Consider the following 20,202-nt stretch of genomic DNA (forward strand, 5'->3'; position numbering starts at 1 on the left):
GGGGGTGGGGTCACGGCTCCAGCATGCAAAATAGGGCATGGGTCTGATAGACTGTTTTGATCAGGATGATGTCAAGAATGTTGAAACACATTTTCATACATTTCCGAGAAACTAAGTTTGTGGATGCTATACAAAATTTCATTTGCTTCTGTAGGGGGCGCTCTTGCAGCTACGTATAGCCTTGAATCCATAGTTATGGGTTCAGAGTGGCTGTGTACATGAGTGATTACATTTTCAGGCAGATCGGGCAAAGCATGTACGAACACGTGGCCAAACAATTTTGGTCGCCATTGAGAAAAATGAAAGCCAACTTCAATGGCCTGGTGTGACAACACCATTTAATATTTTGTCAAGATTTCCACAATATTTGATGGGCTGTTTGTCTAGATGATCTGGAGCCAATTTGGTCTCACTGGCTGAAATGCCCTAGGAGGAGTTCATTCAAATAGCAGGCCTGAAAATGGCAAAAATTGACAAAAATTGACACTTTCAATTGAAGATGCTGGACTTCCTGTAGGGTTTCCAGTATGGCTCCAAGAGACTTTTTTGTACGTCTTAGGATGTTACATGAGTGTGCAGAATTTCAGAGCTGTAGATATAATGTAGCTCTGGGGCTAGCTAAAAAACATGCTATTTTATGATATTTCAAGCTGCCAGTAGGTGGCGCTGTAACATTTATGGACTTTATGCATATCAATGTGTTCAGGGCAGGAGGCTTATCAAATTGATGAGGATTTCGTAAGGAATGGTGAAAGATAGTTTCATGCATTTCAGAGCAAAACTAATTATGTGGACGTCATACAAATTTTCATTTGCTTCTGTAGGGGGCGCTATTGCACCTACAGTCTTGAATCTGTAGTTATGGATTCAGCCTGGGTGTGTACATGAGTGATTAAATTTTCAGCCTGATCAGACAAAGCATGTGCGAACAAGTGCACAAACAATTTTGGTGGTGAGGGAGAAAAACGAAGGCCAAATTCAATGGCCTGGTGTGATAAGGCCATTTAATATTTTGTAAAGATTTCCACAATATTTGATGGGCTACTTGTGTAGATGATGTTGAGCAAATTTGGTCTCACTGGGTCAAATGCCCTAGGACAAGTTCGTTCAAATAGCAGGCGTGGAAATGGCAAAAATTGACACCTTCAATTGAAGATGGCCGACTTCCTGTAGGGTTTGGGGTATGGGTCCAAGAGACTTTTTTGTACGTCTTAGGATGTTACATGAGCCTGTACATTTTCATACATGTAGATAAAACGTAGCTCCGGGGCTACTCAAAAAACTTGCTATTTTAAGATATTCCGAGCTGCCACTAGGCGGCGCTCTACCGTTTATGGACTTTTTGCATATGAGTGTGTTCAGGACAGGGTGCTTATCACACCACTGAAGTTTGAGCCAGATTGGGCAAGTTGGGTTTGAGTTACAGCCATTTTTGTGTTCATGGCGAATCATCGAACTTTGCCGTCCCATAAGGGTCACGCCCTTTTGTCAAAAACTCACAGTTTTGAAAACACAGTAAGTCCAACTTCTTAAGGCTTTCCAGGTGAAATTTGAGATGGTTCTGCTAAACCACCTTGGAGCTGGACCTCCAAGTGTAAAATATGACATTTCCTGTTCCCACTAGGTGGCGCTGCGACTGATATTAAATATTGTCATATGTATGTGTTCAGGGGGGCACCCTCATCCTACTGGAGAAGTTTGATGCACATTGGATCATGTAGGTATGAATGAGAGGCAATCAAAATTTCATGGCGAATGATCAAAGTTCAAAGGGGCATAAGGACCCCTCCCCCTTGGCAAAAACTCACCATTTTCGAGATTTAGATTCCCCTGGGGGTGTAGGTTAGACAAACCAAATATGAAGATGATAACGTCTAAAACCTCTGAGTTATTAGAAAAAGTGTGAGGGCTGCAAATCGCCAAATTTGCATAATTAATTAAAAATGGCGGACTTCCTGTTGGGTTTAGGGCATGGCTCCAAGAGGATTTTTTGTGCGCCTGGACATGATATACATGTGTATGAAGTTTCATTCATGTACGTGAAACACAGCGGTGGGGCTCCAGTTTAGGGGGCGCTAGCGAGCCATTTGATCGCGCCCTTGCCCGAGCCCATTAAAATACTTAAATTTTCACCAGGTGTGACGCATGTGCCAAGTTTCATGAGTTTTTGAATATGATAAAGCCCCCAAAAAGCCAATTCATTTGCCTGAATAATAAAAAAAAAAAAAATAATAATAATAAACGAAGCAATTACAATAGGGCCTTCGCACAGTTCGTGCTCGGGCCCTAATAATAATAATTAAAACCGCAAGCGGTGATATCGGGCCCTCGCACTCCCTGCGCGTCGACCCGTGGCGCTCGTCGACCCGTGCCGCACTTGGAGGTCTTGTGATCGTGATGGTGTACAGAAGGTCTGTAGAAAGTTGAATTCTTTTTAGGAAAAGATATCTTTTGCTCTCGGCATAGACGCAATGGAATATTTGGGGGTGGGGTCACGGCTGCAGCATGCAAAATAGGGCATGGGTCTGATAGACTGTTTTGATCAGGATGATGTCAAGAATGTTGAAACACATTTTCATACATTTCCGAGAAACTAAGTTTGTGGATGCTATACAAAATTTCATTTGCTTCTGTAGGGGGCGCTCTTGCAGCTACGTATAGCCTTGAATCCATAGTTATGGGTTCAGAGTGGCTGTGTACATGAGTGATTACATTTTCAGGCAGATCGGGCAAAGCATGTACGAACACGTGCCCAAACAATTTTGGTCGCCATTGAGAAAAATGAAAGCCAACTGCAATGGCTTGGTGTGACAACACCATTTAATATTTCGTCAAGATTTCCACAATATTTGATGGGCTGTTTGTCTAGATGATCTGGAGCCAATTTGGTCTCACTGGCTGAAATGCCCTAGGAGGAGTTCATTCAAATAGCAGGCCTGAAAATGGCAAAAATTGACAAAAACTGACACTTTCAATTGAAGATGCTGGACTTCCTGTAGGGTTTCCAGTATGGCTCCAAGAGACTTTTTTGTACGTCTTAGGATGTTACATGAGTGTGCAGAATTTCAGAGCTGTAGATATAATGTAGCTCTGGGGCTAGCTAAAAAACATGCTATTTTATGATATTTCAAGCTGCCAGTAGGTGGCGCTGTAACATTTATGGACTTTATGCATATCAATGTGTTCAGGGCAGGAGGCTTATCAAATTGATGAGGATTTCGTAAGGAATGGTGAAAGATAGTTTCATGCATTTCAGAGCAAAACTAATTATGTGGACGTCATACAAATTTTCATTTGCTTCTGTAGGGGGCGCTATTGCGCCTACAGTCTTGAATCTGTAGTTATGGATTCAGCCTGGGTGTGTACATGAGTGATTAAATTTTCAGCCTGATCAGACAAAGCATGTGCGAACAAGTGCACAAACAATTTTGGTGGTGAGGGAGAAAAACGAAGGCCAACTTCAATGGCCTGGTGTGATAAGGCCATTTAATATTTTGTAAAGATTTCCACAATATTTGATGGGCTCCTTGTCTAGATGATGTGGAGCAAATTTGGTCTCACTGGGTCAAATGCCCTAGGACAAGTTCGTTCAAATAGCAGGCGTGGAAATGGCAAAAATTGACACCTTCAATTGAAGATGGCCGACTTCCTGTAGGGTTTGGGGTATGGGTCCAAGAGACTTTTTTGTACGTCTTAGTATGTTACATGAGCCTGTACATTTTCATACATGTAGATAAAACGTAGCTCCGGGGCTACTCAAAAAACTTGCTATTTTAAGATATTCCGAGCTGCCACTAGGCGGCGCTCTAACATTTATGGACTTTATGCATATGAGTGTGTTCAGGGCAGCATGCTTATCACACGACTGACGTTTGAGCCAGATTGGGCAAGTTGGCTTTGAGTTACAGCCCTTTTTGTGTTCATGGCGAATCATCGAACTTTGCCGTCCCATAAGGGTCACGCCCTTTTGTCAAAAAGTCACAGTTTTGAAAACACAGTAAGTCCAACTTCTTAAGGCTTTCCAGGTGAAATTTGAGCTGGTTCTGCTAAACCACCTTGGAGCTGGACCTCCAAGTGTAAAATATGACATTTCCTGTTCCCACTAGGTGGCGCTGCGACTGATATTAAATATTGTCATATGTATGTGTTCAGGGGGGCACCCTCATCCTACTGGAGAAGTTTGATGCACATTGGATCATGTAGGTATGAATGAGAGGCAATCAAAATTTCATGGCGAATGATCAAAGTTCAAAGGGGCATAAGGACCCCTCCCCCTTGGCAAAAACTCACCATTTTCGAGATTTAGATTCCCCTGGGGGTGTAGGTTAGACAAACCAAATATGAAGATGATAACGTCTAAAACCTCTGAGTTATTAGAAAAAGTGTGAGGGCTGCAAATCGCCAAATTTGCATAATTAATTCAAAATGGCGGACTTCCTGTTGGGTTTAGGGCATGGCTCCAAGAGGATTTTTTGTGCGCCTGGACATGATATACATGTGTATGAAGTTTCATTCATGTACGTGAAACACAGCGGTGGGGCTCCAGTTTAGGGGGCGCTAGCGAGCCATTTGGGCGCGCCCTTGCCCGAGCCCATTAAAATACTTAAATTTTCACCAGGTGTGACGCATGTGCAAAGTTTCATGAGTTTTTGAATATGATAAAGCCCCCAAAAAGCCAATTCATTTGCCTGAATAATAATAATAATAATAATAAAAAAAAAAAAAAAATAATAATAATAAACGAAGCAATTACAATAGGGCCTTCGCACAGTTCGTGCTCGGGCCCTAATAATTAAAACCGCAAGCGGTGATATCGGGCCCTCGCACTCCGCGCGCGTCGACCTGTGGCGCTCGTCGACCCGTGCCGCACTCGGAGGTTTTGTGATCGTGATGGGTCTCTAGAAAGTTAAATTCTTTTATAGGAAAAGGTATCTTTTGCTCTCGGCATAGACGCAATGGAATATTTGGGGGTGTGGTCACGGCTCCAGCATGCAAAATAGGGCATGGGTCTGATTGACTTTTTTGATGGGCTGTTTGTCTAGATGATGTGGAGCCAATTTGGTCTCACTGGGTGAAATGCCCTAGGAGGAGTTCATTCAAATAGCAGGCCTGAAAATGGCAAAAATTGACACTTTCAATTGAAGATGCTGGACTTCCTGTAGGGTTTGGAGTATGGCTCCAAGAGACTTTTTGTATGTCTTAGGATGTTACATGAGTGTGCAAAATTTCAGAGCTGTAGATAAAATGTAACTCAGGGGCTAGCTAAAAAACATGGTATATTATGATATTTAAAGCTGCCAGTAGGGGGCGCTCTAACGTTTATGGACTTTATGCATATCAGTGTGTTCAGGGCAGGAGGCTTATCAAATAGATGAGGATTTTGTAAGGAATGGTGAAAGATATTTCATGTATTTCAGAGCAAAACTAATTCTGTGGACGGTCATACAAATTTTCATTTGCTTCTGTAGGGGGCGCTATTGCGCCTACAGTCTTGAATCTGTAGTTATGGATTCAGCCTGGGTATGTACATGAGTGATTAAATTTTCAGCCTGATCAGACAAAGCATGTGCGAACAAGTGCACAAACAATTTTGGTGGTGAGGGAGAAAAACAAAGGCCAAATTTAATGGCCTGGTGTGACAAGGCCGTTTAATATTTTGTAAAGATTTCCACAATATTTGATGGGCTACTTGTGTAGATGATCTGGAGCCAATTTGGTGTCAGTGGGTGAAATGCCCTAGGACGAGTTCGTTCAAATAGCAGGCGTGGAAATTGCAAAAATTGACACCTTCAATTGAAGATGGCCGACTTCCTGTAGGGTTTGGGGTATGGGTCCAAGAGACTTTTTTGTACGTCTTAGTATGTTACATGAGCCTGTACATTTTCATACATGTAGATAAAACGTAGCTCCGGGGCTACTCAAAAAACATGCTATTTTAAGATATTCCGAGCTGCCACTAGGCGGCGCTCTAACGTTTATGGACTTTATGCATATGAATGTGTTCAGGGCAGCATGCTTATCACACCACTGAAGTTTGAGCCAGATTGGGCAAGTTGGCTTTGAGTTACAGCCATTTTTGTGTTCATGGCGAATCATCGAACTTTGCCGTCCCATAAGGGTCACGCCCTTTTGTCAAAAAGTCACAGTTTTGAAAACACAGTAAGTCGAACTTCTTAAGGCTTTCCAGGTGAAATTTGAGATGGTTCTGCTAAACCACCTTGGAGCTGGACCTCCAAGTGTAAAATATGACATTTCCTGTTCCCACTAGGTGGCGCTGCGACTGATATTAAATATTGTCATATGTATGTGTTCAGGGGGGCACCCTCATCCTACTGGAGAAGTTTGATGCACATTGGATCATGTAGGTATGAATGAGAGGCAATCAAAATTTCATGGCGAATGATCAAAGTTCAAAGGGGCATAAGGACCCCTCCCCCTTGCCAAAAACTCACCATTTTCGAGATTTAGATTCCCCTGGGGGTGTAGGTTAGACAAACCAAATATGAAGATGATAACGTCTAAAACCTCTGAGTTATTAGAAAAAGTGTGAGGGCTGCAAATCGCCAAATTTGCATAATTAATTAAAAATGGCGGACTTCCTGTTGGGTTTAGGGCATGGCTCCAAGAGGATTTTTTGTGCGCCTGGACATGATATACATGTGTATGAAGTTTCATTCATGTACGTGAAACACAGCGGTGGGGCTCCAGTTTAGGGGGCGCTAGCGAGCCATTTGGGCGCGCCCTTGCCCGAGCCCATTAAAATACTTAAATTTTCACCAGGTGTGACGCATGTGCAAAGTTTCATGAGTTTTTGAATATGATAAAGCCCCCAAAAAGCCAATTCATTTGCCTGAATAATAATAATAAAAAAAAAAAAAAAAAAAAAAAAAAAAAAAAAAAAAAAAAAAATAATAATAAACGAAGCAATTACAATAGGGCCTTCGCACAGTTCGTGCTCGGGCCCTAATAAAAAAAAAAAAAAAAAAAAAAAAAAAAATAATAATAAACGAAGCAATTACAATAGGGCCTTCGCACAGTTCGTGCTCGGGCCCTAATAATAAACGAAGCAATTACAATAGGGCCTTCGCACAGTTCGTGCTCGGGCCCGAAAAACCGCAAGCGGTGATATCGGGCCCTCGCACTCCCTGCGCGTCGACCCGTGGCGCTCGTCGACCCGTGCTGCACTCGGAGGTCTTGTGATCGTGATGGTGTACAGAAGGTCTGTAGAAAGTTGAATTCTTTTATAGGAAAAGATATCTTTTGCTCTCGGCATAGACGCAATGGAATATTTGGGGGTGGGGTCACGGCTCCAGCATGCAAAATAGGGCATGGGTCTGATAGACTGTTTTGATCAGGATGATGTCAAGAATGTTGAAACACATTTTCATACATTTCCGAGAAACTAAGTTTGTGGATGCTATACAAAATTTCATTTGCTTCTGTAGGGGGCGCTCTTGCAGCTACGTATAGCCTTGAATCCATAGTTATGGGTTCAGAGTGGCTGTGTACATGAGTGATTACATTTTCAGGCAGATCGGGCAAAGCATGTACGAACACGTGCCCAAACAATTGTGGTCGCCATTGAGAAAAATGAAAGCCAACTGCAATGGCTTGGTGTGACAACACCATTTAATATTTTGTCAAGATTTCCACAATATTTGATGGGCTGTTTGTCTAGATGATCTGGAGCCAATTTGGTCTCACTGGCTGAAATGCCCTAGGAGGAGTTCATTCAAATAGCAGGCCTGAAAATGGCAAAAATTGACAAAAATTGACACTTTCAATTGAAGATGCTGGACTTCCTGTAGGGTTTCCAGTATGGCTCCAAGAGACTTTTTTGTACGTCTTAGGATGTTACATGAGTGTGCAGAATTTCAGAGCTGTAGATATAATGTAGCTCTGGGACTAGCTAAAAAACATGCTATTTTATGATATTTCAAGCTGCCAGTAGGTGGCGCTGTAACATTTATGGACTTTATGCATATCAATGTGTTCAGGGCAGGAGGCTTATCAAATTGATGAGGATTTCGTAAGGAATGGTGAAAGATAGTTTCATGCATTTCAGAGCAAAACTAATTATGTGGACGTCATACAAATTTTCATTCGCTTCTGTAGGGGGCGCTATTGCGCCTACAGTCTTGAATCTGTAGTTATGGATTCAGCCTGGGTGTGTACATGAGTGATTAAATTTTCAGCCTGATCAGACAAAGCATGTGCGAACAAGTGCACAAACAATTTTGGTGGTGAGGGAGAAAAACGAAGGCCAACTTCAATGGCCTGGTGTGATAAGGCCATTTAATATTTTGTAAAGATTTCCACAATATTTGATGGGCTACTTGTGTAGATGATGTGGAGCAAATTTGGTCTCACTGGGTCAAATGCCCTAGGACAAGTTCGTTCAAATAGCAGGCGTGGAAATGGCAAAAATTGACACCTTCAATTGAAGATGGCCGACTTCCTGTAGGGTTTGGGGTATGGGTCCAAGAGACTTTTTTGTACATCTTAGGATGTTACATGAGCCTGTACATTTTCATACATGTAGAGAAAACGTAGCTCCGGGGCTACTCAAAAAACTTGCTACTTTAAGATATTCCGAGCTGCCACTAGGCGGCGCTCTACCGTTTATGGACTTTATGCATATGAGTGTGTTCAGGGCAGCGTACTTATCACACCACTGAAGTTTGAGCCAGATTGGGCAAGTTGGCTTTGAGTTACAGCCATTTTTGTGTTCATGGCGAATCATCGAACTTTGCCGTCCCATAAGGGTCACGCCCTTTTGTCAAAAACTCACAGTTTTGAAAACACAGTAAGTCCAACTTCTTAAGGCTTTCCAGGTGAAATTTGAGATGGTTCTGCTAAACCACCTTGGAGCTGGACCTCCAAGTGTAAAATATGACATTTCCTGTTCCCACTAGGTGGCGCTGCGACTGATATTAAATATTGTCATATGTATGTGTTCAGGGGGGCACCCTCATCCTACTGGAGAAGTTTGATGCACATTGGATCATGTAGGTATGAATGAGAGCCAATCATAATCTCATGGCAAATAATCAAAGTTCAAAGGGGCATAAGGACCCCTCCCCCTTGGCAAAAACTCACCATTTTGGAGATTTAGATTCCCCTGGGGGTGTAGGTTAGACAAACCAAATATGAAGATGATAACGTCTAAAACCTCTGAGTTATTAGAAAAAGTGTGAGGGCTGCAAATCGCCAAATTTGCATAATTAATTCAAAATGGCGGACTTCCTGTTGGGTTTAGGGCATGGCTCCAAGAGGATTTTTTGTGCGCCTGGACATGATATACATGTGTATGAAGTTTCATTCATGTACGTGAAACACAGCGGTGGGGCTCCAGTTTAGGGGGCGCTAGCGAGCCATTTGGGCGCGCCCTTGCCCGAGCCCATTAAAATACTTAAATTTTCACCAGGTGTGACGCATGTGCAAAGTTTCATGAGTTTTTGAATATGATAAAGCCCCCAAAAAGCCAATTCATTTGCCTGAATAATAAAAATAATAATAATAAACGAAGCAATTACAATAGGGCCTTCGCACAGTTCGTGCTCGGGCCCTAATAAAACATACATCATTCAGTGATGTAATAGGTAGAAAAGATTTCCTGAATTACACTGTCCTTTGTTTTGTTTTTTTGTTGGGGAGTGGAGCAGCATTGTTATTGCATTTTCCTTTGAGGACTTTGAGGGCTTGAATGGGGTTGCAGTGTTTGCCTGTGTGTGCTGTCCTAATCTGATCTGCAGTAGTATTACGTCAATCTTTCTCCAGACTTAATTTTAAACAAAAATCCATCCATTGTTTGAGTTTATAGCCATGTACTTTCCTCTGTGTTTGTGTGTCTCAGTGTGTGGTTTTTATTTATGTATTTTTTTTTTTTTAAATCCTGTGCACAGTACGGGAGATGGATGTCGGTGTCAGTCCTGCCATCTCCATCCATCATCTCGGGAACGTGGGTGCCACGAAGAGCGAGAGAGCCGGCATCAGCAAACTGAAGAGCGACATGAAGATGGTAGGGAACCGCGACTATGAGAGTAGTTACCTCTGTCTCTTCAACACATTGTCATCACAGTAAGAAGCTCATCTCAGAGTGCTTCTTGACACACTGTGTCAGCTTTGAAACGTGACTGATGGGGGAAGAAGCAAACTGTCATCAGACTGCAGCTGTTTAGAAAAGAGGAGGAGATGGAGGGAGGAGAGGCTCTTATTTTGAAATTGTTGAGCTTTTTGGCAAACTTGACTTTTGTGTTTTTGCAGCTGGAGCAAAGGTTGTCTTTGACGGATCCGAGCAAGGTGACATTGTTGGTTAAATTAGGTGTTAATTCACCTGGAGGAGGCTGCTGGTGGGGACATAAAGTAATTCATAGTGAGCTGAAAGCATGCGCGCTGAATGAGAACGACGGCTGAAATCTTTCAGAGCTAATTGATGACAAATTGTCAGCTTTAAGTTTTAGTCTTTCAATCGATTTTTAGCATTATTTTCTATAAAAAGTGCTCAGTCATTCATTCATGACGTGATCCTTGTGTTGCAGGTGGAGCACAGGTTATCCATGACAGATCCTCTTAAGGTGATGATCACATGAAGGAAGATTAACTGTCACAGTACTGAAATCAGTTTCTTTTCTCTCGCTCTTTTTTTTTAACTTTTTAAAGTCACGAGTTATCATTAAGTGCAGAAACATGCTGTAGCCATTAATTCACCTTCCACAGAAACATCGCCAATCAGATCGATCAGAATTAGAGTATCAGTCCACTAGAAAGGTAGCTCATTATTAAAATCTCGGGCCGGCTTATTTGCTCCAGAGCTTTCAGCTGTTTCCACTGTCTTCATCATGACATGGTTAAAAAGCTGTAGATGTGTGAGCTTCATTAATATGTTGGAGCCTCAAGTTGAGAGCGTCTTACTTGCTTTTTCCTGAGCTTTGAATTTGTTTTTCCACATCAGCTGTTTCCACCTGTGCAGCCAGCTCCTCTTCACCTGCTCAACGATACATTAGTTGTTTGAACCATAAAGACATTAAATATTACGAAAAGGTTTTGTGCCTTTTCACCGTGATCTGTAAATTGTGATGTACGTGTAATGACAGTAGACTTAGTGAATGTGGAAAAACCTGTTTTGTAAATGAATCAGTCATTAAATTAAATGTTATTATTAAATTCTACTTATGTGATCCACTTGGGATCAAATTGGGCTGCATTTTGCCCGTGAACTGAAATGAGTCTGACACCGGTGCTAAAGAGCTTTTATTAGCACTGTTCTTTAAAGCAGGCTTTTAAAAACAGACTGTATGTCCTCTGGTGCTTGAAAAATGAACCACTTTCAGGACAGTATGGAGTTTTAAACTTAGTACCGTAATAAAATGACCCAAACCGTGCAACACATTCATTACTAGTACACTGTGTGGATCGTGTCCTCTCAGACACTGGCTTTAATTTTGTGCATTTTTGGTGTCTTCTTCCTGACATTAGGAGGCTCGTGTATCTGCTGATAAAGCACAAGCAGGTGCTAACCTCACAGACTGACCTTCCTCATATACTTTCATTGAAACTGATTTCACTGTCGGCTTTAGCTCAGGAGGTAGAGCAGGTCACCAACTTATCGGAAGGTTGGCGGTTTGATTCCTGTCTGCTCTGGGCTGCATGCCAAAGTATCCTTGGGCGAGATACTGAACCCCAAGTTGCTCCTTTACAATTCCTGCACTGATCACTTTTTTTGGGTTAAAAGAATTAGGACAATTTTTAACCCCTAATGATGAGGGATTAGTAAATGTTGGTAGTCTTCAAGGTTTGCTTTTTAACATCTATGTCAAGTGGACAGTCAAAAGAAATCGTGAACATGCTTTAGACTTGATTTTAAACCTGTGTAAACGCTCTCTGAAGATGAAGACTGTGTGAGACAGCTGAAAGCTCCGGAAGAACAAGCTGAATTAGTTTGTTCAGCCGCTGTAATGCTGCTTGTATGTTTTTGTTTTGACCCAGGAAGCCATGCTGTCTTTGACAGATCCAGTTGCAGAGGTGATGTTGATGATTTCAGCAGTATTGAGCTTTAAATGTGCCTTTGGCTTTGCTGTGGAGGAGGAAGCCGGGGTTGCAGTTGATTATTGTGTTTCATCGTATTTTCTCTATTGCAGATGGACCGCAGGGTATCTTTGACTGGCTCAGTTAAGGTGGCGATGATAAAAGAAATGAATTAATAAAAATCTGGACATAGTGAAGAAGATTTAGCTGCTGAAGTTTTTATTCAAATTTTTAATTAAATTTTCAGTTTACACTTAAATCAAATGAAGCTGATCAAATTCATCTATGACGTGACGAGTAACAACAACTAGAGCCCATCATCTCTAGTTGTTGTTGTTATTGTTAATACTTTTATCATGGTTATTATCGTCATGTTGACTTTCCTGGCTGTATCATTCACAGTTGTGAGTCTGGCATATTGACCACGCCCATCTTCAAACTCAACCTTTATTTGGATCTCAGCTGCACACCTGGAAACAGTGTCTGCCGATGTCTGGCAAAGTTAGCACACTGTCCCTCTGTGAAAATCTGTCTCCAGGCAAACATGTGAACACGTGCCATAATGCTTAAAATCACCTTTGTGGGCGTCTACAGGACACCGACAGACTCACAAGGTGAAAATGATACTAGCCACGCTGTCATGGCCGGTAGCGTTAGCGGTTGTCGGTGATTCGACTCGTCTCTTATGGGATCTGAATGCTGGGGGGGGGGCAGAAGGTTAAATCAAAGCTTGCATCTGTGGCTCTTTCTTCTCTTCCTTTCAGCTCGACCAGTCTGTGACATCCACCCTCAAGGTGACGGTGATAATGACCATTAAAATCTGAGTGTGAATTAATATTAATAATAATATTAATTCACATAAATAATTTATGGAGTCCATTTGAGTGATTAACACTCTGCTAATGTAAACTTTATTGAAATTTTAATATCTAAGCAGCTAACCACAGTTTTAAATACTGATTTGCCAGTAATTATTAATCACTAATAAGTATTGTTGATTAATCTGCAATTATGATTAACCAATAAGTTGATTGGTTTACAGAAAGAGATTTAACAAATGCTTCATTGTCCAATCAGAGTTGGGTGCAACTTTAATTTAAACTCATTTAAACAAAGAAATGACAATTATTATATTAATGAAGCTAAAATATTTATTTATTTTTATCATATAAAAATTCCCAACATTTGTATCCTAAAGGTCGCTGTAGTATGTAATATGTCACTGGTCCATTTGCTCTTTAATTAGCTGCAGGATGGTTTAAGTTCATGATTCGTGGCTTTGTTACAGAGTTTCTCTCATTTCCTGCCCTGGTTTTGATTCATGCATGCTGCCTTTTCTGTATCTCTGATTCTCCATCATTTTTTTTCACGTGTCACTTTTTTCTTTTTTCATTTTGTGCATCTCTTTTTTTTTTTTCTTTGTTTGTTTTTTTCTTTCCCCTCTTTCCTGTTTTTATTCTCTGCCTCTCAGGGCATGCAGTCACCGGACATAGAAAGCATCGAGCCTGGGGTAAAGATTTGCGTTATTCTTCTTTTTTTTTTTTTTTGTGGCCCTCTAACATGAGCCACTTTGTCCGATTCGGATTAGCAGTCTGCTGGGTGTCATTGTGCCTCAAAGCAGGAAGAGGGCGCTGTTCTTCCAGAATGAACACAGCTACAGAGAGTGACTCCTGTTTTCTCTTCCCGTCCGCTCAGAGGTTCCGGCTGCCGTCCATGGAATCCTTCGACATCCCAGACAAGATACCAGTTGCAAAGGATACCAGACACGGTCAGTGGCTGCGTAGGAGGCGTCTGGACGGCGCTCTGAACCGAGTGCCCGTCGGCTTTTACCAGAAAGTGTGGAAGATCCTACAGAAGGTGAGTTATGACCTTATAGTTACATGTGCAACTGCCAGGAATTTATTCCACAGCTTCTTCTGTAACAAGAATTGATATTCCTAGATATTGGAAACTTGTTTATGACCCTGGAAAATTGTTTTTAATTTTTTTTTATTCACTTCATTAATTAATGATTAAATGGCATTATCAGTTCGGTTCCTCTTGTGAATTCTGGAGTTTTCAGGTTGTTAAATTGTTTTTAAAAATTAAAGCACTGCTTAATGTAAACTGAATGATGAGCCAGACGTTTCTGAACTGGAGCTCTAACAGTCACATTTAGACTTCATGGTAATTGTCACAATACTAATGTGTTTCTTGCAGTGCCATGGTCTGTCCATAGAGGGATTTGTTCTTCCATCTTCAACTACCAGAGAGGTGAGAGAGCCACGTGATTCATCGCTGATTTCACACTAAATATTACTTGTTTATATTTTTGTCTCATCGTTTAAATGCTGCATCTGGGATAGTGTGAAGCTATTTGGAGCACCCTCTCATTTCTGTTTAGGTGTATCATTATTAAGTAAGAAGCTTTTAAGAATTATAATTAAAAATTAAAAGTATGGTTGCACCAATTTATTGGCTGATATTCAGCTTGCTCAGTGTCAAATAAGATGATCTGTTGTCTCCAGCAATATTTAAATGTCATAGCTTTTGTTTCTTCATGTTCTGTTGACAGCTTTACAATATTTATAAATGCAAAAAGTACCTTTTTACAAAAATAAAAATATAAATTAATTAAGTAAAAAATAATTCAGCTGCCCTTTTCCCTTTTTCTTCCACCCTCTCCAGATGACCCCAGGAGAGATAAAGTTCTCCGTCCACGTGGAAACGGTTCTGAACCGTGTCCCTCAGCCCGAGTACCGACAGCTGCTGGTGGAGGCCATCTTGGTCCTCACCATGCTAGCAGACGTGGATATCGAGAGCATCGGCTCTATAATCCACGTGGAGAAGATCGTCCACCTGGCCAACGACATGTTTGACAAGGACCAGGTGAGCAGTTTCTCTAAACTGCAATTTTCACATTCCTGTGATCAGTTAAAGCAGGTTGTTGTTCTTCCTTTCTTCTCCAGAGGGACCTTGGTGCAGAGGAGCACATCCTGGAGAGGGACCCGTCCACAGGAGTGTGCAGGCTGCTGTATGACAGCGCCCCCAGTGGCCGCTTCGGGAGCATGACCTACCTCACAAAGGCTGTGGCGGTGTATGTGCAGGACTTCCTGCCCAGTGGGTCGTGTGCTGTGCAGTGAGAAAACGAGATCATGCAGCAGTTTTTACGTCAACATGAGAATAAATCAACAGCTGTGCTTCATGTTGTCACCATTTGTGCGTTAATGCAGAAAATGGATCAGGTGGTGCATTTGTAGGTTTTATGTGAAGAGTCTTCCTTTTCAACCGGTGCTCGTACTGCAGAGCGCCGCACACACTGTAGCAACCACACTAGCTAGCCCCGTCTGTTTCTCTTTGTAAGGGTGGTGACTTCCTGCATTTATTTTACCCTCAGTAATCACCAACAGTGCCCTAATTTAAGTCTTTAAATTGCACAAACATTTGCCCCCTAGGAGCAAGAGTTATGAGGATGACAATGAGTAAAACTGATAGCTGGATACAAAAATTTTGCCCACTTTTCTCCAAGTGTCTCTGTATAAAAACAAAGATAAACCCTTCAACTCCAGTTGCCCTCAAACAGCATCACTAAGCTTTTCCTCCATCTGATTTTTGGCAGTGTAAGAGAATCCAGGCTGATGGGTTTGGGACGCAGCGTGAATCTAATTTTTTTTTGCCAGAGCTGAAGAATTTTAACAAACCGTCTATTTTAACTCATCAGTATTCACATCAGTCGGTGCAAATTTGCATTACTTTGCCTTATTCCATAAACTTTGTATGTACGCACTTTGTTAAAACTTTGTTTAGTGTGAATGCAGAATAAAAGTTGATCTAAGTTTTGTAAAACCACAGATCCTTGAACAGATTCCCTAAAACATCACGGCACTGTAGTTATTAGCAAATGTTATCAAAACTGTGTGCACCTTGGGTACTATTTTCAGCTGCGGATTAATACACATTTGGTGTATTTTTTTTTTTTGTTTTTTTGTTTTTTTTTTTATTCACCCTAGAAAGAAAAATGTATGAGAGATTTAATTTAAATTGGCAACAGTTATTGATAAAGTGACATAAAGTGTGTTTTCAGTAGATTTTGGACTGTCAGGGTCTGTCACACAAAGAAATAAGCTGCACAAATGATACTGTACGACTTTTAGGGATTTTCCAAGGAGAAAAAAAGGAGAATTTTCCTGTAGAGCAGCTAAGATTCATTTCCATCCTCTGCTCATTTTTTCATGCATTTATGGGGGAAAAATAGCCAAATGTGTTCCTTTAATCTGTGCAAATGAAAGTAAATTGATCCCCAGCTATGATCAATTTAGCTGGAAAATAGTTCTCCCACTTTTTTCTTTTGTTCATCACTACTTTAAATATGTTCACGTCTAACTGCTGTTAACTGTGTAACTTAAACATAAAGTTCTTCAAATTGATCCTCTAACTGTTGCTAATTTATTGTCTGGTAGCTCAACCACTAAAACTCACATAACTTTGTTTACCTCCAGTCCTACGTGCTTGTATGGTGTATAAAATAATGGAACAAAAAAAGAAATCTAGTATTTATTTTTTAGATCTAATTAATTAAAGTCAGCTCCTGTAGATAGGGCCTTAAAGAGGACATAATGCCTTAACATAGCTGTATTTGATTTGAAAAGTTTCTGTGTGACTGAAACTGCAGGAGTGCTGTTTTATTTAAAACTGTCCATGAACAGCAAACTTTTTTTGACACACGAGCTTTGATTGTATTAATTTCTTAGAAAGTGTTTCCTGCATGTAAGTGCATGTATGTGAATGTATTTCTATGCCTTCATCCTCCGATGGCTAAAACTGTAATTTTGTTAGTCTGTTTTTAGAGGGATTACAGTCAGACTCGTGGTCGTTCACCTGCACATGCTGTTTTACATCATGCTGTTGGCTCTTTGATTGTTCACTGTTTAGTACATCGAGGGCAAAGTGGGGAAAAATGATGATCACTCAAGAACATACCTGATTGTGCCTCTTGTTTAAATGCCCAATAACCAACTGATGTCAGTTATTTGTGATTTTTAAGCGCACGCCACGTGAACACAATCCATCATATCAGAGTGAGAGTGAGTCGGCGTTCCACTGAGCAAAGCTACTGGTTGACTGTTTTTGTTTTTGAAACTAATTCTGTAATAAAATAATAAAAATCTGTTATGTTTTTATTCAGTGACTTTACTGATTAGCTGTTTTCAAACTTTTCAAAGTATGTTTGTTTTCTAACCTGCTTAATCTGCGATGTATATCACAGTATGCCACTCAGCTACAAGGATCCCGCTGGATACATGGTGAAATGAGCTTAATTAATCTTGAAAACTAGAAGTTTGGGCAGCATTGTGCTGCGGTGGTTAGCACTGCTGCCTCACAGTTAGAATACCATCTGGGAGGCCTGGATTCGATTCCGCCTCCCTCTCTCTCTCTGTGGAGTTTGCATGTTCTCCCCGTGGCTGCGTGGGTTTTCTCCGGGTACTCTGGTTTCCTCCCACAGTCCAAAGACATGCACTTACTGGGGTTAGGTTAACTGGCCACTCTAAATTGGCCATAGGTGTGAATTAGAGCATGAGTGTAAGTGTGGTTGGTTGGCTGTCTCTTGTCTGCGACAGGCTGGCGACCTGTACAGGGTGGACCTTGCCTCTCGCCCTATGTCACCTGGGATAGGCGCCAGCCCCCCACGACCATGAACGGGATAAGCGGAAGTGAATGGATGGAAATAGAAGTTATTTTTAGATTTAAAGGTTTTTAAGCAGAAAGGTTATCTTATGCAAAAAGTTAAAATTATGCATAAATTATTTAAATGGAAAAAGGTTAAAACCAGTGACTATACAGTCTACGGCTCATTAACAGTACATATAAACAGTTGAAATATACACTTCATTACCTGCTCAACTGTTCATTAATACAAATATCTAACAATCACATGCCAGAACCTCAATGCATTCAGACACGTAGAAATGGTCAAGATGACCTGCCAAAGCTCAAACTGAGCATCAGAATGGGGAAGAAAGGTAATTTAAGTGACTTTGAATGTGGACCGCTCTGAGTATTTCAAAAACTGCTGGGAGAAAATGCCTTGTTGAGGTCAGCAGTCAGAGGAGAATGGACAGCAACTCAAATAACCATTCATCATAACCAAGATATGCAGAAGAGCATCTCTGAATAGCAGCAGAAGACCGCACTCATGTCAGCTAAGAACAAGAAACTGAGGATATAATTCACACAGGCTCACCAAGATTAGAAAACATTACCTGGCCTAATGATTCTTGATTTCTGCTGTGAAATCCATCCAGCCTTGTGGTTCAGGCTGCTGGTGGTATAATGGTGTGGGGGATATTTTCTAGATCATAGTGTACCTATCTTCTGCTTCCAGCAGGATAAGACACCATGTCACAAACCTATGATCATCTCAAACTGGCTTCTTGAACATGACAGTGAGTTTGCTGTATTCAAATGGCCTCAGCAATGCAAGAGAGCACCTTTGGAATGTGGTGGAACAGGAGATTCACATCATGACAAATCTACAGCAACTCTGCGACACTATCATGTCAATATGGACAAAAATCTGAGGAATGTTTCCTGCGCCATGAAGAATTAAGGCAGTTCTGAAGGGAAAAGGTGATATACATCTGATAAGCAAACAGGTGAGGACAAACACACAATACACTGGGCAGGCCTGAAAATCTTCACTTGAGAGTGTGTACATGAGTACACACAGACGCCTGCAAACCAGCCACCAAATGATGGCAAACATAAATCTGTTTGTGTACCTAATCAAATGGCAGTCAGTGACGTTTCCTCCTGTGGTTTCATTTTCACGCATGCTTCTTTTAGTCATCTGTTCAGCTCGCACACTGAATTATGTGATTAATTAAAGTGAAACCAGATGTGATCTGAAAGCCAACAGAATACTAACACTTGGTGATAAATCGCCTTCTTCGTTTGCCAAAAAACATGAACACATTTCAGCTGTAAGAGTCACTCATGTGCCAGTAATCTGTTTCTAAAACAACTCAGATGTTGCATTCTAGCAGTTTTTATTTGCAAGCCTACCTAATTTTAGGATTTGATCACACAAATTTATGGCTCAAACTGCACTCCATATGGCCAACATTCAAACACTATACCAATGGGCATCAGTCACAGACGGTATCAAAGATGGACGAAGCCAGTGTGACATCACACGATGGTTTTGGACTCTCCATTTTGAAGCCTCAGCACCAGTATTTTGGCTGCTGACCTCAGCAAACACTTTCCTGGTGTGTTTATGGGTTCATTCACTCATTTCAGGACATTCTGAATAAAAGGTCCATTTTATAAATTTTGGTTATTATTAGTCAGGAGGATTATCCAGGGTAGCGACTGATGACTGAAGATGTGACGGTGAAAAAGTGGACGTCACAAACCAGTGTGTGACGTTACATTAGTTACATCCATCTTTGATACAGTCCTGTGAAAAACTGAGTACATCCCATGATTCAGTAGCTTGTAGAACCACCTTTAGCAGCAATAACTTGAAGTAACCATTTTCTGTGGCACCTTTTTTTTTTTTAGCTTGTCACGTCTGGCAGTTTTCACAATCAGAATCATGAGTCGAATGCAGCGTTGTACCAAACATGTTTGTCTTTTTTCATGTTTGTCTTTTTATTTTATTTATTCATTAATTTCTATTATTGTCTACAGAATATGACTGCCAGGTCTGACAGGCAGGAAGGAATGAGTAAGAAGAAGAGGGAGAGAATAAAAAGTTGGAAGGGAGAAAACAGAAGAAATAAGGGGACAGAGCCAGTTAGGTACATACATACAGTACATCCACACATTCACATACATAATACACACACACACACACACAATCCTGCTGTGTTATGTTGTAATGTGTGTGTGTGTGTGTGTGTGTGTGTGTGTGTGTGTGTGTGTGTGTGTGTGTGTGTGTGTGTGTGTGCTTCTGTCATGAAATGTTCTCAATAATGAGGATGAGAAGCTGCAACAATGCCCCCTGGGATCAAGAGGTAAACAGGGAAAGGCCCAGGAGACCCGGGCCAGCTACAGCTCACCAGGAGCCCAGTAGACCTGAGGCCACATATCCCAATGATAACCCCACGCACACCCCAGAGGAGGAAGGAAAGACACCCTAGATGGAGCTCCCACGGCCAAAGGACAAGAGCCCCAGAGAGCAATGAGCAGTCC

General features: G+C 41.3%; 1 protein-coding gene across 12 annotated transcripts in view; it reads left to right on the plus strand.

Moving 5' to 3' along the window:
- phka1a (phosphorylase kinase, alpha 1a (muscle)) overlaps nt 1–17,173 on the plus strand; it is a 50,997-nt gene extending 33,824 nt beyond the window's left edge. For 2 of the 12 annotated variants that reach the window (XM_030753330.1, XM_030753335.1), the window contains exons 26-35: nt 9,906–10,021; nt 10,267–10,302; nt 10,542–10,577; nt 11,989–12,024; nt 12,141–12,176; nt 13,499–13,537; nt 13,723–13,884; nt 14,227–14,280; nt 14,695–14,895; nt 14,976–17,173. In XM_030753330.1, coding sequence (XP_030609190.1) covers nt 9,906–10,021; nt 10,267–10,302; nt 10,542–10,577; nt 11,989–12,024; nt 12,141–12,176; nt 13,499–13,537; nt 13,723–13,884; nt 14,227–14,280; nt 14,695–14,895; nt 14,976–15,149 — 890 coding nt within the window. In that variant the 3' untranslated portion in view covers nt 15,150–17,173. Of the gene's footprint in view, nt 1–9,905; nt 10,022–10,266; nt 10,303–10,541; nt 10,578–11,988; nt 12,025–12,140; nt 12,177–12,429; nt 12,761–12,791; nt 12,822–13,498; nt 13,538–13,722; nt 13,885–14,226; nt 14,281–14,694; nt 14,896–14,975 lie in introns of those variants that run through there. The other 10 variants (XM_030753341.1, XM_030753331.1, XM_030753332.1 and 7 more) reach the window with 10 other exon arrangements.
- The last annotated feature ends 3,029 nt before the right edge of the window (nt 17,174–20,202 follow it).

Source organism: Archocentrus centrarchus, chromosome 18, assembly GCF_007364275.1.
Source record: "Archocentrus centrarchus isolate MPI-CPG fArcCen1 chromosome 18, fArcCen1, whole genome shotgun sequence".
Taxonomy (NCBI): Eukaryota; Metazoa; Chordata; class Actinopteri; order Cichliformes; family Cichlidae; genus Archocentrus; species Archocentrus centrarchus.